Source organism: Ambystoma mexicanum, chromosome 9 (genome assembly GCF_040938575.1).
Source record: "Ambystoma mexicanum isolate Mex_15411 chromosome 9, UKY_AmexF1_1, whole genome shotgun sequence".
Classification (NCBI taxonomy): Eukaryota; Metazoa; Chordata; class Amphibia; order Caudata; family Ambystomatidae; genus Ambystoma; species Ambystoma mexicanum.
The window spans coordinates 276103986-276131722 of NC_090931.1; the positions used below are offsets into that span (position 1 = coordinate 276103986).

General features: G+C 46.3%; 1 protein-coding gene across 7 annotated transcripts in view; it reads left to right on the top strand.

Annotated features, from left to right (window-relative positions):
• The window catches only part of NF1 (neurofibromin 1), a 3279657-nt gene that overhangs the window by 2866869 nt on the left and 385051 nt on the right, over nt 1–27737 (top strand). For all 7 annotated transcript variants that reach the window (XM_069614617.1, XM_069614618.1, XM_069614621.1 and 4 more), the window contains one exon: nt 7114–7256. In XM_069614617.1, the coding sequence (XP_069470718.1) occupies nt 7114–7256 (143 nt within the window). The remainder of the gene's footprint in view (nt 1–7113; nt 7257–27737) is intronic.

The window sequence follows — 27737 nt, forward strand, 5'->3', positions numbered from 1 at the left end:
TGGAGTGGTCCTTCCCACTGCTGTACGCGTTTCCTCCACTCCCTGTCATTCCGCAGGTGTTGCAGAGGTTCGGTTTCCAGATGATCCTCATTGCTCCGGCATGGGCACGGGGAGTGTGGTACCCGGACCTTCTAGACGTGTCCATCTGCCCTCCACTCCATCTTCCCTACCGAGACGATCTGCTCTCACGGGAGGAGGGTCGGGTTCTCCATCCGGAGGTCAAGTCTCTCAGCCTTCATGCTTGGTATCTGAAAGGTTGAGGTATAAGGATTGGGACCTCCCCAAAGACGTGATGGAGGTGTTGCTTTCGGCCAGAAGGCCCGCAACGAAATCCCTGTACCGTTGCCGTTGGAGAAAGTTCTGTGACTGGTGCAGGGTACAGAATGTGGATCCTTTCCAATGTTCCATTCCTTTCGTTTTGTCTTTTGTTTTCTTTAGCCCAGAGGGGCCTGCAAGTGGGTACCATTAAGGGTTACCTGGCGGCGCTGTCCATATTTAAGCGCTCGTCTGAGGAATATTCTTATTTTAGGATCCCTTTGATTTCTCAATTTCTGAAAGGACTAACTAATGCGTTGCCACCGCCACCTTTCCAGGAGCCGGGATGGGATTTGAATTTGATTTTAAAGTTCCTAATGGGAGCTCCATTTGAGCCCTTACATTCTTGTCTGTTGTGACTGTTGTCCATTAAAACGCTATTTTTGGTTGCGGTTACTTCCGCACTCAGTGAGTTAGTTACAGGCATTCTCCACCAAGCCACCCTTTACTGTGTTCCATAAGGACAGGGTTGTCCTGCGGGTGCAGCCTTCTTTTCTTCCGAAGGTTGTGTCGGAATTCCATTTGAGCCAGAAGGTGATCCTTCTGGCGTTTTATACTCCTCCACATCCTGGTACGGAAGAGGAGTGGCTCCATAGGTTCGATCCTAGAAGGGCTTTGAGTTTCTATCTCTCACGGATGTCCCGCGTCAGACTGGACGATCAGCTCTTTGTTGGTTATGCTGGAAGGCGCTTAGGTCAGGCTGTTTCCAAACAGACCTTGGGCCTCATTACGAGATTGGTGGTAGTCATGGCCCTATTTGCGCCATGACTGCCACCAATAAACGGGTCCGGCACCAGTGTTGTTCAGTGGGGACTTACCGGTGTAGTCCGACGCTGGCGGGACCAGTAAGTCCCATATGGCTCAATGGGAAATGGCAGGGCGCTAATAACATGCTTGCGACTTGCAAGCATGTTATTAGCGCCCTGGTCCCTTAGCGGGACCTGTAAGGGACGTGTGGTCGGACCATACGTTCCTTACGGTTCCCTCCAAGTGACCTCCGAATAGGGCGGTAGGGGATTACCGGCACCGGTCTCCTTACCGGTGCCCGGTATCCCTTACCGCCCTACTCGTAATGAGGCCCCTTGTCTATATGGATCATTTTGACGATCTCCGAGTGTTACCGTTTGGCGGGAAAGGACCCTCCAGTAGGCTTATGGGCTCCCTCTACTAGCGGTGTGGCTGCCTCCACTGCTCTACAGAGGGGTGTTCCGATCCGCAATATTTGTGAAGCAGCCACATGGGCCTCTGTCCATACTTTTGCGAGACACTATTCCTTGGACTCCATCCATGGGCAGCAATTTGAATTGGGCATTCTAAAATTATAAATTGTAAATTCTTTTCCCACCTCCATATGTTGGTACTGCTTTGGGAGTCTGTCATAGATGTGGAATATGTCGGAGGACACAATCCCCTCGAAGAACAAGTTACTTAACTTATCTGGTAACGTTCTTCCGATGGGCTGTTCCTCCGACATATTCCACATCGAACCCTCCCACCCTGCCCCGCTACTAAGAATTTCTTATGTGATTGCAGTTTACGTTTCCGCAAGGCATTCTGCAGTCATGCTGGCAGGACATTGGTGCCACACGTTTTGGGAAAAAACTATAACTGAGACTACGGGCGCCGTGCGTCCTATATATAACATCCGGTGACGTCGACCCCCGACAGAGGCCCTCTAGGGATGACGTCAATGCAGGACGCCCTCTGCCGAAAAATGTTCCGAAGCAGCACAGCTGTGGACATTACCTATCATAGATGTGGAATACGTCGGAGGAACATCGCATCGAAAGAACGTTACCAGATAATGTAAGTAACTTGTTCTTCTGTTGGATGTTCCTACCATAGGTTCCTCATCGGCCTCCCTACCTTCCCGTTTTGCGAGAAGCTTGTACACCATCGGTTCTACGTACTCTCGGCTTCAGAGTGCTAGTGAAAAAGGGTAGAACTGTGGTCATGGGGCACTGCTCCGCTACATATACTGGCCCGAGCGTCATATCAAGCATGTAGAGGCGTCAGACAGAACCGGCACGGAGCAGCACTGCGCCCCCTGCCAGTGAAAAGTTTTCAGAGAGTACAGCTACGCCAAAATAGGGATATCGTAGATGAGGAATCTGTGGCAGGAACATCCATCAGAAATCACTTTACTGAGAGGTAAGTAATTTGTTCTTTTATCCCCTAGCAAATTGATTCTCGACCCTGCCAAGCATCACAGTGTCAAGTGGATCCTGGTATAATGGAAAATCTTCTAGATCAGGGTTTTGGCACAACATTTTCCATCTCCGGCTTCCAGAAAGTCACCGTGCATCACCTGCCCTTAATCAGTTGGATAAACGTGCATGCTCTTTCACAGTCCTGTTAGATTAGTGCCAGAATGTACTGATGAGGGCATTGTTAATGCACCTTCATTGTGCCTCTTGGGTAAATAAATGAGTACTTTTCTCGCCACTGTGAATTACTGCTCAAGCTTTGGGTAGATTCCTAGAGCAAACCAGTTCCTTTATTAGCCTTTGCCAGCTAACTTAAATCCACGTAGCACACTGAGGGATGGGGTTAAAATGTACCCACTTTACTTGTGTGTAGAACCTTATTTTTATTACTGAAATGTTTTAAGGATGTGTATAATGCCCAGTTCAAACATTCCTACTGGTGCTTCCAGGTTGAAACCAGTAGGGCTTTCTCACACTGAGAACCTTTTTTGCAAGTTTAAAGTAAAATAGGGTTTATAAAACATGTAACTGCTACATGTGCCTGGGTACTCTAGACACACAGGACACATTTTAAAATGTAACACAGTTTTTGTAGTCCGACCCATGGTTACCTTTACTAAGGAGAAGACACACACAGCAGATACAAAACGTAAGGGAGAGGACACATCTCTTCCAATGTGCAGCTATCACTGACTGACAGTTTTTACGTTTTACACTTGTAAGCTTCTAAAGTGTGTGCTTTAAAGGATAACTGGTCTCACTCACCCCCCTGGGGAGTCCCAAGTATTGGAGCATAGACCTCCATACTTTCGCTAGAGGAGGGCAGCCCTTAACATCCAAATTCAAGCCCTAAATTGCTTTAAAAGTTCCCGTTTTAATATTCATTGTGTGGTTAGGTACTGTGATGAACCCAGGGAATTGGTCCCATCTCCCCATGGTAGAGCCACCTCATTTGGGATTAGGGAGGTGAGCTCCCCTATGAAATGAGGTTAGAGCAAGCTGGTTCTTATTGGGGGTGACCGCCACTTAGGGTACAAGGAATCCCCATGTTAAGAGTTTAACATCTCCCTTGAAACAAGAATCCCATTTGTTTGTATATTATATAAGGACTGACAATAACGTACAGGGGGTCTTTAACTGAGACTGGCTTGGTTGCTGACCCCGCTCTTTAGACCTGCATTGTGAAATGGAGGAGCCTGTGCACAGCAAACATATACGCGGTTGCACCAAGCAGGTCGATCCTGAAGGCATAACCATATCAACTACGTAGTGGGCAGAGAAATACCTGAGCCATCTGGAATGCTGTTGATTCTATGAGGGCAGAGAGCCTGAGGAACTGTGACTAATCCAAGGAGTTCATCCCTTTTCCCCAGTGGGGAACCACCCCCTTGGGACTAGGCAGGTGAGCCTGCTACGCAAAACACTCCCTAGGGGACAGGGCAAGCGGGATCTCATTGGGGGACAAGGAATTCCCAGTTGACAATTCTAGAACATCTCCCTTAACATTAGAATCACAAGCCTTTATTGGTTATATGGGGGCTAATCACAATACCAATCTACAGGGCGCTTTAAATGTGCCTGGTTTGGTTTTTGATCCTTCTGTGCTGAACAAAACTCAGAACCAATGGTATTGTCTCTCGTTAAAGAAATTGATGTAGAAGGACTGAGACCCTTACCTGGAGGGGAGGAGCGACTGAGGAGCGAACCAGACACGGGCAGGAGCCAGCCCGACCAAAGGTGCGTACTGCTGTAGCCTACACTATAGCGCTGAGCCAGGACCTCCCAGATGTGGGACCACAATGCATACATGGTCGGCAGAGAGCGCACAGGACACTTCCAAGCCCAGCACGACAGACGGCCCCAGACGCTGATGTCTCCGATACCAGGAGCCCCGATCCACCGCCGAAGCAGGATACCAGTGTGCCCGAAAGATGGTGCACGGACGAGGGAGCAAAACCAGGGAACTGATGACCCGAGAAGCACAGCTTCCACACAACTGGAGCAATCGCCTCCCCTGCAGAAGAGCACCACAAACAAGCAGGTATGCAGGTCAAGCTGAGTAAGGGAGAGAAGGGTGGTCGAACTCTGCAGCACTCCGCAAAGGAGTAAAAATAATGAGAAACTGGATAATCTGTCCAAGGACCCTGGAGAAGGGGGGGTGCTATAAGAACCCAGAGAGCAATAGAAACACCCTGATGGGATGAAACTGAACCTGATAACCCAAAAGGGGTTACCTGAGGGCACAAAACGCTAGAAACACCCCGAGGCGGCAAACCTGAACCCAATAACTCACAAGAGGTACCCAACAGCAGTAAGTACATGAAACACTAAAAGGGGGTAAACCTGAATTAAAGGATCTGCAGTGCTAAATTGTACATTAAGGAACAAACTTCCTAACTTGAATAAGGCTTTGCGTGGAAGGGTCAAGAGTGCCCTTCTCTGTAGAAAATCAAGGTGCGGCGTTGTGAGCTGTATAACCCGGCATAGGCCAGGAAACCAGGAGAGAAACCAAGAAACATTTGAACTTTTTTTAATTGTACAAGCGGGCTAAGGGCCTGATAAAACCCAAAAAGAGGGGAATTTGATATAAAGATTTTGCAAGGGGGTCATGCACCAAAAAAAACAAAAAAACGAGAAAGGAGAGTAAGAGCACTACTCTAGGCTAAATCTTTTTGTTTCCTTTGTTAGTGGTAGGGTCAGCCAGTAAGGTAGCAGAGGTTTTGATGGAGGACACGGCTGATTCATGTAAGACGTCCTGAGGAGTACCCGTTTGTTATTTTTGTAGATTAGGGAACTTCTACCTAAGAAGTAGGGCTCGTTGAGGCATTTTCTTTTACTTTAATAAACGTGAGAGTCCTTAAAAATTTCAGGTTTTCTGTCACCTGTGTCTACCACAGAACCCAGGTCCCCTGAAGTGGGAGACCCAACATCGATGGCACAGAGGCATCCAGGAGCGACAATACCCAACAGAGAACCCGCTGCCAGAGAGCTGATGCCACAGAAGTGTGGTTTGTAGCAACCGGAGCAGCCACCTTCTCCTAACGAGCAAAGTCGAAGGGATCCAGGTACGTATCCGACCTGGAGGATGGAGAGGAGAGCAGTAAAGCACTCCATAAGAGGATAAGGACAATGCACCACACATACAGCCAGTGGGGCCAAATAGCCCTAGTGGGCTGAGAGACCCATTATCCTGTGACAGGACGAGAATATTGGCAATCCTGAAAAGGAAAAGGGCCACCCCGGTCTAACAGAAATATAAGAGATGAAAACACCCTACAGGGGTGAACCTGCAACAGAGACCCCACAAGGCGGGGGGGCAAAGCATAAGAGTCAGACTGTCCGAAGGACCAGAAAGCCCAGCCAAGAGCTAAGAAACCACATAAATCGGAAGTCTGAGAATTGTGATAACCCAAGACTGGCTGAAGAACCAGACAGTCCACGCCGGCCTAGGAGAACTGGGAACCTAAAAAATGATGTAACACCCTGGAGGGGTGAATAAGAAATATAATTCACAAAGGCGGCTAACCCGTGTTGTAGCACAAGATTGACTGATCTACAAATAGACGTACTGCAATTAAGTGCTGACCCTTTTGAGCTCGGCAGAACACTAATGATGCCGTTGGGAATACCCTTTCATAGACAACCAGGAACCTTAAGGAAATTGTTAGAACGTCACCAGCAGGCTGTGGCCTGAAAAATACAAAGAAAGAAACCTGAGAGACAATTGGGTGGGGGTCACACACCAACCAGCCAAAGCCAAGAAAGGGGAAGTAAAAACACTTTTCTTGGAAAAGTTATGTTTCTCTTCGTTAGTGGTGGGGTCAGTCAGCAGGGTAGAATAGGTTTGGACAGAGGACAACATTTATTTTTCTAAGACGTCCTAACATGCACGGTTGGTTATTTTTCAAAATGGAGGACTAACATCGTAGAAATGGGGAAAAAGAAGGAATTTCTTTACTTTAATAAAGCTAAAACATTTGAGAACAGGTTCTCCTATGTCCTAGTTACCACATCATGCATCTGTTATAGACGTTTTAGCTAAGTGAAATTTACCACGCCGCCTGCAACACAATTTTTTCAACAAAGTACACAGTTCCACTACTTCTTCCCCCCCACTTCGACCCCTGACTGAGAAGTAAGTAATTTCTTCTCAGTCTTCTTTGTATAGAAATGTGTACCAGTGGTTGCATTTTAGACCTTGAAACCTAGTGTCTTGATTTGTCAGTTGATAAAACGCATCATGTGATTTTTGTAAAATTCACTTGATCTCTCATGCCTAAATTGCAACTGCGTTTAAATCAATGTAAAATGTGACAAAATAACCTTATGGCATGCCTTCCAGTACTCTTCCAAACACAGGATCTGTTGCTTATTCTGACCACCCCCCACACCCCCATCTCGACATTACATCTTGATTCCGGTAATCTGGTCTCAAATGAACCATGCACTTTGACACAAAGCACTGTGTTGCTCCTTTGTGCTAGCTCTGCGCTATGTCAAAGCATTTACTTGTGTAGTCTTGCTTTTGACTCAGAATTTAATTGGAAATGTGTATGTTAACATAATTCACTGATATTTGTTTTCCATACAGGCACAATTTGTTGGACTCCAAGATTAATACCCTGCTGTCAATGTGTCAAGATCCTAATCTGTTGAATCCAATTCATGGGATTGTGCAAAGTGTTGTCTACCATGAAGAATCGCCACCGCTGTATCAGCCGTCTTACTTACAAAGTAAATGTTTATTGTCTGTCTTACTGTTTACACTTTGAGTAACATTTAAAATGTTAACATCTTGCCTGTGACACTGAGCCAACATTTCCACCTTGAGTACTTCTTAGTCACTGACCAATAAGCCTCCAATATTTATGTTACTTCACTGTCAGAAGGATGCCACTTTCAAAAGACTTAGATTGGGAATCTCATACATGATCATTCTACTTGGGAGAGAAGCTGGTTAGGTAAGCTGGCTCTCTGAGTAGGTGAATGAGGGAGAACTGATCTGGTTTGGAAAAGAGGCATTTTGGGGAGAACTGAGTGCGGTAGTGAAGACGAGTCTGCAATAACTAACTGGGAGGAAGACTGGGGTGAGCATGGGCCAGTATTGTGGAGGAATCAATGAGTTGCTGAAAAGGCCTCTCTCTCAAAAAAAGTTAATACTCACAGCTTGGCCTGGCTTTCAGCACACTGATTTCAAAAAAGCATCACCAGTATCTGAACAGCTGCCATCAAATGAACCTGCACAAGGAACTTTACCCTCATTTTACCATAAATATTTTACATTCATACATTGACTACCATCTCGTAAGGGGGGAGCAGACTCAATTTAGACTCAATTTAGTACTTGGTTTTTTTAATGCCCATGTTAACCCAGGTTGTCATTAGTGAATAAACGGTGTGATGAATCACAAGATGGCGCCACTTATCCCCGAGTGGAAGCCGCTTCCCATGAGGCCAGAGCGGTGAGGCCACTACCCAAAAGTCCCCCTGTGATGGTACTCAGCTGGAGGATCTCATGGGGAGAGACTCCCCCTCTGGGGATCAGGGAGGCCATCTCAGGAGGCGAATGCTATGACAAGAAGGCAGAAGCTCCTTGTGCCTTTTTAAAAAAACATTTTTTTAATTAAAATGATTTCGTTAGTTACAAACTTTTCATTTTTAGAACTCAGTGATACACGAAATTATAATATTTAGCAATTCAATTGAGGAGAAGAAAAAAACAGGAATGTAAAGACAATAAGAAGATCTCTTGTTGTCACTTTCGGCATCAAATAGGCGAATCGTCAGTATCTTCACGTGGCTTTCTGTTGAGCTCCGGGATGTAATCCTAAAATGTGTTGTAAGAATTGAACTATCGTGTAAATTAGTTTTTCACGTCCGTTCAATAATAATGACCAACACATTTCCGTGTCCATCTGTTGAGTCGATATTTTAAAAAAGTTACCGAAGCTCAGTCTCTTGGTCGATAATTCTGGGCAGATCATTACTAGATGATAGATTGTTTCTGGTACTTCTCTATCTTTGCAGAAACGGCAATAGCTATCAGTTTTCGGATTTGCTGTGTCGTTGCTGTTAGGCACAAACCTGTGCAGTTGCTTTAGGGACCACTGCAAAAGGCTTAAGACTACAGGTGTTGGCAGTAAACCCAATTATTAGCAGTCTGTACCACCCAGATTTACCTGGTAGCAGTGGCTGAGCAGCCAGACTTCTCTCAAGAAGAGTTAGACAGTATATAGAGTATACAAGATAGGTACCAAAATACAGTAGCACAAGCAAACACTTACCAGAGCTTGGGTATAAAAGTATATAATTATTTATTTAAAAACACACTTTGTAAAATACACTAACACTAATATGGCAAGCAAGTTCAAACACAGTCACTAATAATATATATATACATCCCTGATCACTTATTGAACAAGTCTTAGTTAAAACACTACTTATTTTCAGACAGAGGTGAGCGCTTAACCTAAGATGGCACTCCAATAAGTTAATTAAAAAGGGAGGGAAAAAGGCAGAATTAGGAACATACACAATACCAACACTTTAGGAGAACAAGAGCAAGTCAGAAAAGACAGAATCTACTTAGGAGCAAGAAAGTCATAGGCCAGGCCCACTCTTGAAGAGAGCAAGGCGGAATGTGTCCAAGATCACACTGTTGAATAGTACTTTGAAAGAGTCGTTGCAAAGAGTTCAAAAAGGGTTGGCTCAAGTTAGGAAAAGTTAGTTAGTAGGTCCCAAGTCACCCCAGGATAGAAAGTCGAGGATTTACGGGACACCTTGAGCAGTCTGTTGCAAGGGAGACCAGGTGGGACTCAGTACCTGAAATGGTGAGAAAGCTTCAGTGGGGGCAGTTGTTCCTGGCAGCGGGTGCAAGTCAGTGCTTCGTCCAGGAGAAGAGGAGATCTCGACGTGGAGGAAAGCTGGAGGTCGTTGCACTGCCAGGGAAGAAACCAGCCGCGGAGTTTCTCGGTTAAAAGGTACTACCCTTTTTATTCTCGGTAGTGGTGAAGCGTGGCTATCCGGCCGCTGGGGTGCTTGGCACGGGCGATTCGACCGTGGGACGATCCAGGAAGGCGAAAAAGAGGGCGAACTGGTTATCCCCACCAGCTCAGAGGAAGAAGACTCTCCGGGATGAAGAACTTCTCTGTCGTTGGGAAGTGGTGAGACGGTTCAGCAGGGCTCCACCGGTGGTGTCGTCATTGCAGGTCAGCTCAGCTTCTCCCTCTTCGGATTCTGTGGTCCTGTGGCAACTTCTCAAGTTCCAGTCCCCAAAGCCCTGTTTTTATGCAGAAAACCCCCATTCATCAGTCCTAGTTGTCAATCAAACATGCTAAGTGGTGAGCCGGGCAGCTCACCACTGGGCCAATCACACAAGTGTGCGACTTGAGTTGCCGAGGCAACTCAGTCCAGGGTGCCTAATCCCCCCTCACACCCATCCTATAGACCAGACAGAGTGGCACCACTTTTGGAGGCTTCTGTGTAGAAGCCCGCCAAAAAGTGGAACAAAGGGCTCGACTTGGGTTGGAGTTACAGAGGCAAACACAAACGCCATTTTAAAACCGAGTCCTGGCAAAAAGACCCAACCGGGGAATAAATATTAAATAAATAACCCGGCGGTATCTTTAACATTGCACCAAAAAGTGGTGCGTTTAAAATGAATGGGAAAATCCCATAGGAAATATTCCGGTGGAATATTTTGCGTGGTAACCACTGCCTCCAGCCAGAAACTCGACGAGAGGGGACTGCACTGTGCCCCTCGAAAAACAGACCCAGGGGCAATCTAATTACCCCTACCAGTACTTCCACAATATGATGGTTTGTACTGGTTCTGTTCCCAATTTAAGACTAGTAAAGTCAATGGTGACTTTAAATGCCCTGGGAGACAGTAGTCAGTCCCAGGGTATGGAGTCTGTTTGGGGGTCACTATGACACCCTGGTGTTACTGTACTGGGGGTGCTGTGTAACACACGTACCAAAAATACATGAAACCCTATGGAGTAAAAGACCCCATAGCCCATAAAACACATTACAAAGTCAAAGGATATCTCAAATCATGTCTAAAAGTGGGAGAAAAAGAGTCTCTCTCTTAGCAGGAGAAAAGAAATAAACCCCAAAAAATCCAGCAAAGCTGCTGGGGGACTCACTAGGTTTGGGAAATTAGTCTTAACAGAGAATTCTCCCTAACAGTTGCCAGCTTGTCTCTTGTAGGTAAGTTATTCAGACGAATCCCCATGTACACTGTGCGGATGTTGTAATCAGGAAATTGTTCCATGTACTTCGGGATTTCGTTTAGGGCTCGGATATCCGATTGGCTTTGAAGATTTCTTGAGTATAAAGTTTTGGCATGCCATGTTCTGATCCGGTCATTCCTTGTCCCTTTTCACCTGGCGGGCACCAAAACCACCATTACATACTCGCTCAGCAGGGAGTTATGTTCTTGCCACGAGTCCGAGCTTTGACAGGACCAGGTGGATCTTCTATTCCATGAATGAGGTCCACCCCAAATTGACCTTTTCGCGATGGCGGCGAATACTAAGTGTCAGACGTTCGCCAGCAGGTTCCCGCAGCGGACTTCCTTCTGGAACCTCTGGTGCAGAGCCAGGCACGCTTCCATGCTGATAGCGCAGGACATCATGGAGTCCACCGTGGCCCATATAGATACCTCTTGCCGGGCCATCTGCATATGACCTGAGGAGGACGTCCTGCGTTCAGGCTACTAAGTTTAACCTTGACGTCCAGGACCGCATATTGGACCTTCCGTTCGAGGGTAGTGACCTCTTCCACTCTACCACAGACGAGGAATTAGATAAAAAGAACAGCTCGCAAACTGCAAAGTCTTTATCTATCCTGACGAAGGCCACGTCCAAGGCATACACCCAGTCGCATCAATGCTGTGACAAGAGGCGGGCGTTTGGCGGGTTCTGGGGGTTCCAGGAACGGAGAACGAGACAACCTGACCGCTTGCCATGTCGGCACCGGTGCAAGCAACAAAAAGAGGGGGGGGGGACAAGGGCTTCTTCCAGTCCCCCTCCTCAGCAGCAGCCTCAGACGGAAAAAAGGCATGACTCGTCCCTTCGGGTCCATGTGTCTCCAGTGGGTGACAGGATTGCCTCTCGCGTGCATTTCTGGCACCAGAACCTTGCGGACCATGCATCCTCTCTGTAGTATCCAGGGTATACCGCCTACCGATACCTCCCTCTCCTCCCTCCTCCCCTCCACTCCCACAGATTGGGACAGCAACTCTGTTGGCGGAGATCCGGCTGCTCGTCGAGAGCCAAGCAGTGGAAGAAGGACCAGCCTCCCAGAGAGGATTAGGCTTCTATTCCAGGATTTTCGCCATACAAAAGAAGAACCAGGCTGGCCTGAGAGGTGTTGGTCCTATCCACCCTCAACCTCTTCCTCTTCAGAAATTGAAGATGGTTATGCCAGCTCTCATTGCGGAGACACTAGACAAGGGAGACTGGATATGCTCTCTGGATCTGTAGGACGCCTACCTACACGTCCCTATTTGGCAGCCTCATCGCTCCTTCCTACGCTTCAGGATCATGGACTGTCATTTCCAGTACAAGGTGCTACCCTTTGTCCTCAACTCGGCCTCCAGGGTACTTACCAGACTCATGAATGCAGTGCCAGCACTCCTCCGGGCCTAGGGCCACCATGTCTACCCGTACCTGGACGTCTGGCTCATCAGGGTGAGATCCCCGGAGGGGGTTACCCACACTTCTTCCGCGCTTATGACCACATTCCCCATCCTGGGGTTTACTATCAACCTCAAGAAGTCTGTGTTGCAGCCCACGTAGCGCCTCACCTTCCTGGGCCTCATCTGGGATACGAGCTCCGAGAAGGTATTTACCTCGGAGGACAAGATTACGGCCATCAAGAGGGTCACTATGCACTCCCTTACCAGAGCAGTGACCTCGGTTTGGTAGTACCAACACCTACTGGGTATCATGGCAGCGGTCCTCCTGGCCGTACCCCACACGTGGCTCCGGATGAGGGGATTACAACTGCACTTCGCAGCCTCATGGAACCAGGACAAACGGCTCACAAGCAGAGCTGGTCAGCATACTGCCTTCTCTCCACTCTGACCTCACGTGGTGGTCCAGGGACTGCAACCTGCCCTCCCGGCAGACGTCTCTGCAGGCCATCATCACTACGGACTCCTCCCTAGAGGGCTGGGAAATCACTCTGGACAGCCACAGCGTCCACAGAGTCTGAACCCAGCATGAGCAGGAGTCACATATCAACTGGCTGGAGCTCAGGGCTATTTGGCTAGCCCTCAGAGCCTTCTTTCCGCTCATTGGGGGGCAGGACAACTCCACCAGCATGTACTATGTCAACAAGCAGGGGGTTCCAGGTCCCCTTCCCTGTTTAGCCTAGTGGTCATCATGTGGGAAGGGGCCCTGGAAAACATCTACCTCACGGCCGTCCACCTCCCGGGGAGGCCGACTTGGAAGCAGACAGGCTCAGCAGGCTTGGAGCGAACAGTTATGGATGGCAATTGAACGACCAGGTGCTGCAGGTGGTCTTCAACACATGGGGCCATCCTCAGGTGGATCTTTTGGCCTCCAGGAAGAACAGGAAGTGCCATCGGTTCACGTCATGGCAGGGCTGGGCCCCGGCTCCCTGGGAGAGACATTGCAGATTAAATGGGAAGGCATGGCATCCATATGCCTTACCTCGCACACCCCTGATACCCAGGGTACTCCTCAAGATGAAGGAAGCTTGTCACCTCAGCATCATCTTGATAGCCCTTTGGTGGCCAGCGAGATAGTGGTTCTCCGAACTACTCAGCCTCACGGACAGACCACTCATTAACCTTCCGCTGGGTCCGGCACCTCTCCTGTCCCAGCAGGGGGGCAGGGTCCTCCACCCTGCACCTCAGAAGTTACCCCTCACAGCATGATTTCTGAGCAGATCACCCTCAAGCACCTGAGTCTCTCACGGGCTCACCTGGAGATCATTCAGGGCGCCAGGAGCAAGGCTACCATGAGCCAATATAAAAGCAAATGGAGCAGGTTCTGTCACTGGGCGGACTCTAAGAAGATAGACCCCCTTACGTGCACGCTGGATGATGTACTCTCCTTCTCGGCGCACCTTGCGCACTCAGGTGTTCAGGTTGACACATGTTGCACTTACCTGTCAGGCATAGGGCCTTACAGAAATTCAGAGGAGGTAGTCTTATCCTCCAACCCGATTGTCAAGAAACATCTGACTGGATTGTCCAGGCTTTACCTGCCCGTTAAGAGTCGACACCCCATGTGGGACCTCAATGTGGTGTTGGATGCCTGGCTGCCCAAAGCAATCGAGCCAATGGCATCCGCAGACATCAAGCTGGTCAGCATTAAGACTGCTTTGCTGGTGGGACTTACCTCTGCTCACGGAGTCAGCGAGATCCAGGCTCTGGTGGCCTCAGAACCTTACACCACTTTCCACAGGGATAAGGTGGTCCTGCGGACTCACCCGGCGTTCCTACCCTAAGGTACCCTCTGCCTTTCATCTAAACGAGAAAATAGTCTTTGCTGACCCCAAGGACGAGGCTCAGAGAGTCTTGCACTGTCTGGATGTCAGATGCGCTCTGAAATTCTATCTGGACAGGACCAAGGACTTCCACAAGTCAGACTCACTTTTTGTCACCTTTGGGGGCTCCAGACCTTGTTATCAGGCATCCAAGGCTTCTATTGCACAGTGGATGGTTTCAGCCATCAAAGAGGCCTATGAGGAGCAGCACAAGCCACTGCCAGCCAACATGCACGCTCACGTGGTCAGAGCCAAGGCTACGCCCATCGCCTTCCAGCGGCAGGTTCCGTGACAAGGCATAGGCAGGGCGGCTACCTGGGCCACCCCTTCGGCTTTCTGTAAGCATTGCTGTTTGGATGCCGGCTCTAAAATCAGACGCGGCCTTCGGACAGGCGGTTCTAAGGAACTTATTTGCTTAAGGAGGGTCTCCTCTCCACCCCGGGGCTACATTCAATTGTAATCACCCATGCAGTATGGAGGAAAGGGGACTGGATTTAAGAGTAATTATGAGTTACTCAAGTAGTGACTAAGTTCTTAGGCCCCTTTCCTCCATACGTCCCTCCATCCCTCCTCCCCCTAATAATACTGGTGTCATTAGGCAATGTTAAATATTGTCGATGCGTCAGTGGGCACTGAGGAGTGGCACCGGTTGGTGGTGTCAGGGTAGTGCATGCTCCCAGGGCCAAGCGCCTCTAAATTTAAAGGGGAAGAAGGTTTTTTTCTGGTGAAAAAGGTTCTGTCTCCCGTTCCTTGCAAGAGTCTCCCATGCAGTATGGAGGAAAGGTGACTAGGACTAAGAGTGCGTTAGTCACTACAGTGAGTAACTCATAATTCCCCCACTCCATTTACATTCATTGCTCAAGATGTATTATAAAAAGACTTTATAATGTTTGCACCATGAAAACACAGTAGTTTTTAACATTTTTTTAAAAAGCTCTCCTTGTTTTAAATGCCATAAATATAAACATAGTAACTGCATTAAAAGCAGCCATGGACCAGCGTGATTTCATAACAATAAGGGCCTACCTCCTGGTATCGATCGCCTATTAAATGAATAGTGGCCTCAGCCATTTGGACTTCAAGTCTTTATAAAGCAGGCACAGCAACATAAAATGCGCATCATCTTCAACTGTGATGGGACATGCTGGACAATGTGCCGACAGCACCTTCCCCCAATGTCTCTTATACGTTGCTAGTTGGAGAATGCCAAGCGAAATCTAACGAACAGGGCTTTCTTTTTCTCTCACAGCATAGTCAAGGGAGGGTACCATAGCCGTATCACATTTGTACACAATATAAATAGCAGATAATCTACCCACACTACATATGTCCAGTCTTGTCCCTGTAACCCACTCATAAAATTTGGTCTTTTACAAGATCTTTGATTGACCATTTACTCTCTGAGGCTTGAACCATAAAGATTTGAGATCAAGGACCAAGAGAAGGTGTTTAACGTGCTTCAGCCGTGGTATGAGTGTAACACCTTCAATTTTTAAAACTTCCACAAGGTCCTCTCTGTAGGAATTCAGCTCTACCGTAGACCAAATCTTTATCCAATGCAGAAGAGGTTTCAGCATAACTGCATACTTAATTTCTACATGCCCTAATTCTAGGGCCACTGGGGCAGAGGGCGCACTGGCCGGTAGGCCTAAAAGACGTTTCAGAAATGTATTTTCCATTTTCTGTCATGACTCAGTCGAGATATGCCCCCATATTTCTGCAACATAGATTATGTCTTAGTGTCTGGGGTCCTATATGCCAACATTGCAGAGGACACTGATCTGCCTGAAGGTGAGCTGAAGGTGGTTACTGCACCAGTCTTTCTAGCCACTGTTAAATTGCTGTTCTCTATGGAAGATAGCAGAGAGTAATTCAGGTAGAATTTTGGTTTGGGACTGTTCGGCCGGCCAGGGGCAGCAAACTATCTTATTTGTTTTAGTTGGATCTTAAATCAAATGTTTGTCCATGCAGAGCAGCCTAAAGGATGACATTTGCTGTTGTAGGCCCTTGGGGCTTTTGGCCAAGAGCACAGTGTCATCAGCAAATGGCAAAAGGCTCCATTTGGCAGAACCCAACCTTGGTGCATCCAGCGATAGTATTTTGATATCAGCAGCAAAGCTGTTGATGTACAATAAAAACAGGAGAGGGGCCAGAACACATCTCTGTCTTAACCCTATCTCGTCTGGTAATTCATTTGTTAGTTCTCCCCCCTTCATTCCATCTTACACATGCATAGTTACTAGAATATAGGGCCATAATGGATTTGGCAAGTGACATTGAACCTTTAGATCATCCAACACCTTCCACAGCTTGTTTCTGGGAATGGTATCGAAGGCTGTTTGGAGATCGACAAATGGCAGGTATAGGCTGCGATTGAAGCGTGACAAACCTTTGAAGAATGAGAGCCAACCTAAAAGCCTGGTCTATGGTCGATACTCCTTTTTCTGAACCCTGCCTGGGAACCAGACAGGATATTATGTACTGCTTTTATCTTGCACAACAACACTTTCTGAAAAGTTTGTGAGGAGCGGGTAGGTGGAGTCGGACTACGTTTGCCCCTGTAAGTGGTCGAGCAGCCCCAGCTCTCCATGCTTGGATTATTTTGATACTTTTAGCTTTTATCTCTTTTTTTCTTTTTCTTTTCCTTCTGTTTTAAGTCATCCATGAAATGTCTAGGCAACTTGTTTGACATTATGGTTTGATTCTGTTTTTATATTTGGATAATGGACATTAGGGTTGTTTTTAATATTGTGGTTTATATTTTTAATCACATGTTGAGCACCGGCTTTTTTTGTCTGTCTGTTCCTATGCTTTTCTTGGGGCCCCCACCCTAAAGCTAATCTCTTCTAAAGCTAAGGCCCTGGGCACACCTATGTGTACATTTTTGTGCAAAGAATACGCCCATTATTGGGCTTATTGAAGTATTGTTTTCTAGTTTTGATGGTATCTAATTATTTCTATTGTGCAATGTAAGTGTTTTCCAAGGCACATATTGTTTTAGTAGCTCTTGTTCTTAGCAGTTGCTCTTGGAGTACTGTAGAGTATCATGGTTTACGCCCCCCTTTTGCTACCATGTCTAAACGCAAAGCATCTAATCCTCCCCCCCCCCAACCTCTAACAAGGCAAAAGGGCGGCCATTCTGACTGGTCCTATTGACCAAGCAAATACCATGATTAATGAGATTTCATCTTTGCTCAGTAATTTTGATGCCTTACCACAGGCTAAAAACCATTTTCAATCCGGAAGTGGTAAATTGAAAGGCACCGACACTCTGCAACTAATTGTGTAGTAAAGGCAAGTACTGATTTGGAACAAATTAGTACTTCACCCTTTAAGGAGAAGGTTAATGTTCCCATGCGCTCCAAGCCATTAGTCTTACAGGCAGATATGTGCATGAAAGCTAAATTTGTTCTGGGTGCTGACAAAGTATCTCTCCCAGACCTAGCAGAAGTGAGCTCTATTCTCCCGGGCTATGAGATCCCAGAACCACCCGCTCAAACAGAAGGCAAAAGATATTTATTCCCATTGAACGTAAAAAAGTGGCAGTACCTGGTGCGTCCAAAGTAAATGAAGGAATGGTAGTCACCCAGATTTAGAGGGGGTGGAGATCATAATGGTCCCCACTCGTAGTAGTAACTAGAGACGTTTGGGCACTAGGCTTTTACTAACTTTGCCCTGCACTTGGGGATTTCTGGTGAGATTGAGTTAGTTGACTGCAAACATGAATGTGAAAAATAATAATTTAAGCGCAAAGTATCAGGGCCCAAATACGTTCCCACTCATAATGGGTTTACCCCACTGGACGTAAAGGAGATGATGGGGGAGGTAGCTGATGGCCAAGGATTCAGAGAGAATGGGCAGACTACTGTTCCTTTGGGACAGAGTCCCCCTGACCAGTGTGGGGCTTGTGCATGCATTTCAGTAGACCTTGAGATGGTAAAATGGGACAATAGGCTATTATTTGAGGTAATTGCTGCACTCAAGACCTCACTAAAGGAACTGAGGATAGACAATTGCCCCCAAAGGCCTGGCTCCTGAACTAAGAAAGATTCTTCGATCAAGTGGTACAGGGGACGGACCAATTCCTCAGTGTATGTCTACACTTACAACTCTGGTTTATAATGTTATGAATGCTTTTGAGTGTAAAGCCTGCATACCCCAGGGTACTGGGCCCGCTAATTGTGTGAATGAGTCTTTAATTGAGACTTCGACCCACTTGCTCCCCCTGAATTGCATGTCCCATTTTTATTTAGTAAATGTTCCTAGAACATCATCTCATTATAAGGAAACAGATGAGATCTTGACAAACAAGGTGTGTCATTGGTTGAGAGCTAAGAGGGGCTGCTTGTCAATAATCAGGAGCAGCATTGTTAGGTGTTAACACCTCTCCTCAACTATGTTCAGAGACAACATTAAAGTCAAACTAATATCCCCACGATTAGTAGAGGGATTATTGTCCGTGGAGCAGAGAACCCTTCCAGCAAGTCATCTAGAAATATCGATCAATTTGTATGGCGGATCTATTGTTGATAGCTCAGCTAGGATAGGTTGGGGGGCGTGGGAGGTAGGTTGAACCACGTTAGGCCCCAACAAAGGTGTTCGCACTGGATCAAGCCCTGAGACTGATCTTCCTACAACTTTAGTCCCCATTATTAGAAGGCTACTTGGCCCCAAAGCAAGCCTGGTGGGGGAAGGACCAGTAGTGGGTGGGGCCGTGTGAAGGAATTTGTCGACCAAAGGTAGAGGGAATAAGCAAGGAGGAGTGAGTAACAACTCAGTGCTAGCGGAATATTGAAAAACATGGGATGTTAAAATCCATCACTGGGGCGGTGGGGATTACCAGTCTGTGTATCTCCCTGAACATTGGTATGCAAGTAGAAAAGAGTAGGGTTCTTTTGCAGATTGATTTGCAATTGTTATTGTGGAATATAGCTGGGGTCTAGAAGCAAATGGACGATGAGGGCTGGTCTCAATTCATTCTGAACCATACCATTATCAGTTTACGGGAGGCATGGGCTTTGACCGCCTTCAACCTTCAAGGCTATGCCACTTTTTCAATAGGAGCTATTCAAGGAAAGGGGGCTCGACCAAACAGGGGTCTGCTTACTTGGGTTAGCAGTGGTGTTTGACTCCTTTTTGGAACTGCATCAAAGTTGTTTGGATGGTTCCAAATTGTTGTTAATCAATATCTCTAATCGTCAGCAGAATCACAGTGGGCTCATCTTGTTATGCCTCCTGGAAGAAAGTATTGGGGTTTGGGGGTAGGAACATCTGGGGATGGCAAAAATAATAATCATGGGTGATTTCAACTTAGAATTTGAACCCCTAGAGTTTGATAGGACTTGCTGAGGATAAAGTTAAGCTATGGGGCATTGAGGATTTGTCAGCTGAGCCCTTGAAACGAAAATATAAAAAAGGTGAAATAGCTGCAAGTGCGAACATGTCCTCCGGCCTAGGAGCGTGCAACGGGAAGGTTAAAAGTGATAATCTGGTAAGGAAAACCTTTAGAGCTAATGGAAAATCCAACTTGATCAACTATGTCTTAGTAAATGTAGAAATATGGAAGTGGGTTTGTGACTTCATGGTAATGGAACGACCAGAAAGCGACCATTATCCAATTGTTTTTTCTGCATTAGGAATTCTGCTGGGTCTGACTCCTGAGCCCAATGTTGGTGGTTTGGTCCAAATTGTCATCACAGGTGTAGCGAGGCGCAACATAAAGTGGAAGACCCTTTACCTGGAGACGAGATTGCCTGAAATATATCTCAATATTTTAACAAAGCTAGAATCCCTTTTTTTTCTTTACCCAGAACATGGAATTGAGAGTGTCTCCCCCCATGATGAGCTCACCACGGGGCTGGGAGTTTGTTTCAGCAAAGCTCGATCCTTGGTCAAAAAGCAGGAAACAAGCTAAGGCAATATGGGTAGAGGGGTCTGTTTCCCTTTTAGAGGCCAGAAAAAAACCGAGCATTGATTAAGGTCAAGAAAGCGGAATACTCAGCAAACCTCTGGGAGCAGCTGTTAAAAGCATCTAACTTGCATGATTCCAAGCGTTTCTGGGAAACCCTTTGGGCAGGGAACCACCAAGACTATAACCATATCCAGGATGGTATCCCAGAAAAGATATGGATATCACATTTTGAGACTCTGCACGTGAAACAAGGCCACGGTTTATATGGGAGAGTGTTCAGCTGAAGAGTCAACGTAGGGAGGGTGATCACTTGACCCTCACTCTTGAAGAGGTTAAGGGAGCACTTCTATCGCAAAAACCTGGTAAGGCCCATGCGTTGGACATGGTCCCTGTAGACCTATTTCGTAATGAGGTGCAGGTATGGGTGCTGTATTTCTTGAAGCTATTTAATGCAGTTCTGGCAGAAAATAAGGTTCCAGCCTCTTGGTCCCAGGCCGTCCTTGTACCGATATTCAAGAAGTGGGATAGAATGTCACCTTCTAATTACAGACCTCTCTTACTTCTTGATGCGGGAGGCAAAATGTTTGCAATGGTGGTTATGGTTAGTTTAGAGACTTGGAGTTGGTAGGTGGGGGCAATCACCTACAGGCAAGCTGTGTTCCAGTAAAACATTAGTACCATCGACCACTGTTTGAGACTATATTTGATAACCGAGAAGTATGTGATCCTAAGGAACATGAATGTATTTGCAACCTTCGTTGTCCTTGGGACAGAGTTTGATAGCGTCCCACAAACGCAATTGTGAAGGGTATTAAGCGATCCGGGACTTCCAAGTCCAAGCTATCCAAATTCTCTACATGGGGAAATGGCGCTGTGATTAGGCACTCCCTGGATGGGTGGACGGACAACCTTGGGAGTGAATATTGAAATAGGCATCAGACAGGAATGCGTTTTAGCGCCTAGTCTGGTCTGTCTTTTTATTAACAGTGTCATTAGCAAATTGCTCTCTAGGCCAACTGATGGCACCCACTTTGGCAGCGGAGAAAATTCCAATCTTGGTATTTTCTGAGGCCGCCGTTTTGGTTTCTCGTACTCAGGGCAGGGGGAGGCTACGCACACAGCTGAAAATGTTTGAACATTTTTGTGACTTGACTTGAGAGAGATGAGCCCATAGAGCAATTTGGGCGGTATGACTATCTAGGGATCACAGTAAAAAAAATTGCTTCTGGGAGGATCCAGTAGAGCACGCTGCTCGAACACCGATTAAACACAGTGGCGCAATATCAAGATTGGAGGCAGAGCACAGGGATGGACCAGTGAGTGTTACCTTGGAAACTTGTAAGGGCCATGATAGGCAAGCCGCTTTATATGGTGCAGTATTTTGGGGGATGACAACACTGAAAAACTCCAGATTGCAGAACAAACATATTTTAAATATATTATGGTACTGCACCATATCTTCCAACTTTTATGGAAATTAACTTGCATAGCATCGGTCTCATTTGTAAAACAAAGCCGGTCTATTTTTGGGCTCGGGTGTGGGCTAATTCTATTTTGGACAAATATAGGGATGTATTAAAAGATGTATTGAACCAAGAGGGTGGGCATAGCCTATCGTGGTTTGCGGCCGTCAAAGTTGAATTGGCTTAAATTGGGCCGATTAGTTATTGGTTGAACCCTGAATCAATTCCAGAAAACTACAAACGTAAAATACAATTAGTTTATACAGCAAGATGGGAAAGAGAAACCGCAGGCAAAATAGCGCAGTCCAGTAATCTTACTAGCTATTGTCTCCTAGAGGAATTTCATGGGTTTGAGCCATAACTGAATGTGATGCATCCTAAGCAAATGAAGTCACTATACACAAAATTGTATATGGGGATTCTCCCTCTTGCGACTGTGAGAAGCAAGTGGAAAGCTAGTAACTCACCAGATTGCCCTCATTGCCCAAATATAATAAAAAGTATGGCACATTATGTCATACCGTGCCCTAGGTATGCGGACATAAGGAAACAATATTTGAGACCGCTGTTTAAACAACGTAGTGTTGTCCGCAGTAGAGGAGCGATTTTTCTGTGTCTGGCAGCTAAGAAACAGTTGGCAGCTCATTGCCTAGGTAATTCTGTCCTATACGCTTGGAGGAGAAGGACAAAGTCTGTTACCTGTTAGCCTGATGTTATGGTCTAATTTGTTCTGACCAACATAGCGTGCATTTATTCACATGTGGGATGTTTTGCTTCAATGTTTTATTGTGAATGTTATACTGTGCCATTGTCTTTTAATGATCATTTTATCTTATAATCTCCTGGATTTTCTGTATATTTTATCCTGTTTGATGACTGAATTTTATTTCATGTTTTTATTCGTTCTACGTACTTTTATGGCATTTTAGTGCTGTGATCAACAAAGAAGATAATATGTTCTTCGGCCCAGGTTTCCAGGGACTGAAGTAATACCTTTGCATACATCTTGGCAAGAAAGTAAATCAGTGATATTGGTCAGTAGTTTGCTACCAGGTCTCCCTTCTTATAAAATGGAATTATTGCCGCTCCCTTCCAGCTTCAGCAGAGGGCAAATAAACTATATATATCGTTAAAGAATGTTGTTAAAAGGGGGACCCATATATCTTGCTCTTAAATAGGTCAGCCGGGATACAATCAGGTCTTGGAGCCCAGCCCTGCCATTGTGCTGGGAAAGAATAGCTGTATGGTACATAGAATGGTACAGGTGATCAATACCAGAAGATAGGCTCTTATTGTTTTGAAATCATGCTTGTCCATGGCTGCTTTTAATGCAGTTTCTATGTTTATATTTATGGCTTTTAAAAAAGGGAGAGCTTTGTTAAAAACTGTTAAAAAAACTGCTTCCTCTGTTTTCATGTTGCAAACATTCTAACGTCTTTTTTATAATGCTACTAGAGCAATGAATGGAAAGAATGGGGGGAATTGATGAAATGTGCTTATGAGTTGGCATCCGTTTTTAATGTTTTTATCACTACTGTAAGATATTATAAATGCTGCTTTTAGTATTTTCATTTTATATGTATATGTGTTCTGCTTTGATGGTTTACTACCGAAATAAAGCTGAATTGAATTGACAGCGGGGCTTGCAGGCACTGGTAGGCTGCCTTGTCCGCAGAGTTGCAGGACCGAGGAGGGTTCTGTCTAGGGTGCACAAGCAGTTCCACGACCCATGCCTGATTGATCTGGCTATTGGAAAGGTGGATAGGTGGTGGCCTCTCGCAGTGTGGGCAGGGTGTCCTCACTGGGTACATGGATTGCAGTGGCGCTGGTGGTGGCCATTTCTGTAGCGTGACATCCTGCTGAATATATAGGGGTGTGTCTGTTTGCAAGGATTTGTTGGGGTTGTGTCAGAGGTACAACAAAGGATTGCCAGACTACACCCCTTTTCTCACATTTTGTTGGACTGGTTGCCATGAGGTGACAGGGGCTACAATGACATCTAGGAAATCCAGCAGAAAACTAGGGCACAGGATGCAGATTTGTTCTCACTGCGGGGCCGGCACAGGACCCAGTGATGGCAGCATTGGGATGGATTGAGCAGTCTGCCACATTTGGAAAGCACATTTGATGCATTAAATGCAAAAGTGGCCCAGTTGGCGATGAAAACCACTATGCTTGATCAGAAAACATCCGAAATGGACCAACAGTGTGCTCAAACGCTCTTCCCCTGTTCAGCAAATGAGGCGGGATGTAGAAAGGGGGTTAAAGGGAACCTGGCAATGGAGAACAGATTGGATTACCTGGAGAATATATTGCGAGCTCAAAAACTGCAAATTACGTGACTTTCTACCGGCATTTAGAGGAGCACAACTCGCCCGAGCGGCGCGTACTTCCTCTTTGGACATCTGTTGGAACACCTGACACCTGCTGTTGCTCGCTGTTGGAATCACAGCCTTCCGCGCCCAAGACCTTACGCTCGCTTCCTGGAGGAGGCGGAGCGCGGGCGCGCTCACGTGACAGGTCACGTGACTTTTTGCTGGCATTTAGAGGCGCACAACCCACCCTTGCGGCGTTAAGCCCGACGGGTAAAGGGCGCTGGCTGTTGTGCGGCTGTTGTGCGGCTGTTTGGCGCATTAATTCTACTTGGGGAGACTGCAGAGAAACTACCTCTTTGATCCCTTCTGGGTGCCCACATATCTTGTGCAGTACGCACTGGTAATTCGGTGTAACTAGGCGGAGTTGTGCACTGCAATAGCCTGAGTTCTTTTACGGCCAGCATCGCTGTACCCTTTGCAATGTCTGTTCAATCAGGCCTGGGGGGCCCACAAACCAGGATAAAAACGATTCAACAACGTCAGATGCAGAATCCGTGGACAGCTTTGAAGGCAGACGCGGCCTTGGACACTTCAAAGGTAAGCACTGTTACACGTAAACGTGCGTCTAAAGTGCCACCAGAAATTGTCGAACTAATAGGGAAGAACCAATCAGTGTTAGTTCCTGTGTCCCTTTCCGAACCCTCTGTGACTCCTCCTCTTCAACATGACAAATTACTTGATGCATCAGCCACAAACACATCGTCCCCACTAGGAAGCACAGAGGTGGTGGAGCTAGAAACAAATAACTGTTGCTCGTCAACAGGAAACATCAGGATTCCTCCTACCTCACCACCCCCCGGCCTTATCAATCCTACTACCTCTGTTCTAACTCCTGTGCAGCCCGCATTATCATTACACATCGCAGGAAACCAGATAGCTGATAGAGGTGGACACATCACGTCTGATTCCACCCTTGACGGGGCTGCGGTGGTAATGGGGTCTGTGCCGGAGCTCGGATCTGGGGAGGCTGAAGTAAACGCTCTACCCGAAGCAGGTGCCTTGCCAGACAAGGCCGCTCTACAAACAAACACTTTTCCACAAAGGCCCCTACTAAGTCTTGACAATTTACTTCCGATTGGCCTAAATTCGTCACAAATATTTTCTTTTAATAACACATCTCAAATCACGCAGATCACGATTACTTCAGAAACAGTTGACAAATTTTTTTCACCTTTTGAACTAACGGATGCGGAAATTATGGAAGCTTCACAGGATGAGGAGGGAAACAAATGTCTACTCGACCATGAAGAAATCACATTAACTATGCCCTCTTCAGATCCAGTTCATGCGACTGTAAGAAACATCCCCGCAATTGTCGACACGCCGCTGAGAGTTCCTCGGCGCCAACAAACAAAGGAACAAACAATGTCAAACACCACTGGGACCACCTACGGCCATACGAATGCAGACGGTAGTCAGCAACATTTATTTAACCAATACAGTCGCAATTACGACGTCCATGCCGAATATCCCCACAGATCAGGTGGCAACATAGGACGCGTTCAGATGGGAAAAATCAACAAAAACTGTTCGTCGGCATGTGACAATCGAAACTGCAGAACAGGTGACAGTACCTCGAGTACACCTCATGCCAAGACCGGAGGACAAACACTCAACATGGATCTCTCCAAAAAATCGAGAAATGTGAATGCAAGACCTACAACATCACAACTCTTACAGGAAATCCCTGCAACCACGGCCGCAACCTTGTCGATGGCAAGCGACCCACATTTGGAAAACTCAAATACTTTGCACTCAGGCTTGTCAGACAAACTAGTACTGAGTCAAAACCAAGTTTGTCTTCAGCAGCTCTAATGCAGATCTATAACGACGTCTTGGCAGTATCATCTGCAGCACTTCTTCCATTTCTGAAGATGTACGAGTCACTCCACGAGGCTTATAAAGATCAGACGTCTCTCATAATAACTTTAAAAGAAAAAATGGATACATTTGACTCTGCGACACACTTCTTGCAACAACAGTTAACACAAGAAGCGGAACAAACAATAAGATGGCAAGAGCGTCTAAGTGACCTCGCAGCACGTCATCACTGTCAGAACGACTCTTTATCCGATGGTTTGCTCGAAGCCGTCAAATGGATGAGACACTCTTCAGCCATGATGAACCCAAGCCTCGACCACCTAAACCTTCGAGCCTCTGCACAAACAACGAAAGAATCTCATGCTCAAACACAGAACACAAACGCCACTGCTCCAATCTTGAATAGCATTGACGCAGCTAGTGAAGCTCCAGCAATGACCGCCCAACTAGAAGCCGGAGATCAGAGTACGAAATCTCCTGAGTCCGTCCCTGTGTCATTACCGAATAAGCAAGCAAATTGTTTCAATCCGAAACCAACTTCTGAAATATCTGCGGCCTCATTTGGAATTTTTGAAGGATCGGCAAAATCAATAAAGGTCCCCATGAGGCAAGTTCAAACAGCTCTTCAACCGAAAGGAAGACAGTTACCGCCTGGGAAAAAACTGTCAGATCCCAAGAAACGTGTTCAACAATCGAAGTTACAGAAATTTATCAGAAACGTGACTCCTGATATTCGAGCTGGCCTATTCGGAAGGACAGAACAGCCAAAATCTGACGGCCAAAAAAACGTTCAAGAAGAAACAAATCTGAGAGGAACAGACCATCTTGTCGCTACAGCAAGTAAGAGACAAAGAGTTGACTCAGACAGCGAAAGTCTCTTGAGCAAGTCATCGGGATCAGTAATTGACATATGCAATTTTTCTACTTACTCCGATGAAGTTACAGCTGATCATTCTATCATCCCCTCTATTGTGGTCCCTGATGACACCCATTGAGAACCTCCACACAGGTTAAATCCAAGAGCGGGGAAGGAGAGAAACTACAAGAACAGGCCGACAAAGTCAGGGGACTGTTCAAATCTGCCTACACGGCTAAACCCAAAAAATCCCAGACTTCACGAAAAAAAAGCAGGTCAGATATCTTACAAATGTCTCCTCATCTCTGAGATCTGAAGCAAGTTCTTTAAACTGAAAATTGAAATTACAAAATTTAAATCAGGAAGATCACGACCTGAATCTGAATCGCAAAAACATACTGAAATTATTTTCTTGCATTCCATCACTCAGAACGATTTTGTCTGAAGACATAAGTATAGTAGAGTATGCTACTGAAAAATGCTGCGATCAGGTTCTGCTAAACATCTATTCAGTCTCAATCCGAAACACAATTCTGAATGCATCAGAGGAATTGTTAATGTATAGATTTGATATATCAGTGGAACCGACGAGCTTTAGGTCCGACACGCTGGAGTCCTGGTCAAAAGACACCTTTCAAGGGACGCAAGAACGACGACGGGTCGAGCTACGCAGAGAAATGGCATTCACAGAAACCTCACGCACAAACCTCAATCATCCAGCAAAAAATGGCAGTCAGACTGACATCTCTGGTCGACGTTAGCCATTATACAACGGTAACAAGTGTATGCGTGAATTCATCTCATGGAACACTAGAGGATTCACCCACTTATTTAATGAATTTGAGGCTGATCTGGGAAAGGTCTTTCTTATATGTCTACAAGAGACATGGTTGTGCGAGCCACCATCAGGGGACGGTTTTCAGACTCTACTAAATCCTGCAATAAAAAACGCAAGGGGGCGAACTTCTTCTACCTTGGTAATTATGATCAAAATAAATACCAGGTGGCGCCTCGTGGATTCCAACAGTCCTAATCCATTTGTGCAAAGCGCACTGCTTGAAACCACCAACAAAGATGAAGAAACAAGGACACATTTGCTTATTCTAAATAGCTACTGGAACCCGGCCAAGATAAGCACTAAAAAATTCATAGATTCAATAACAACTTGCATTGATCAGACATTGTTAAATTATAAGAATCTATCAATAATCTGCGCAGGTGACTTAAACTGCTCCTGGTTCAAACACGATCATGTAACCAAGCAGT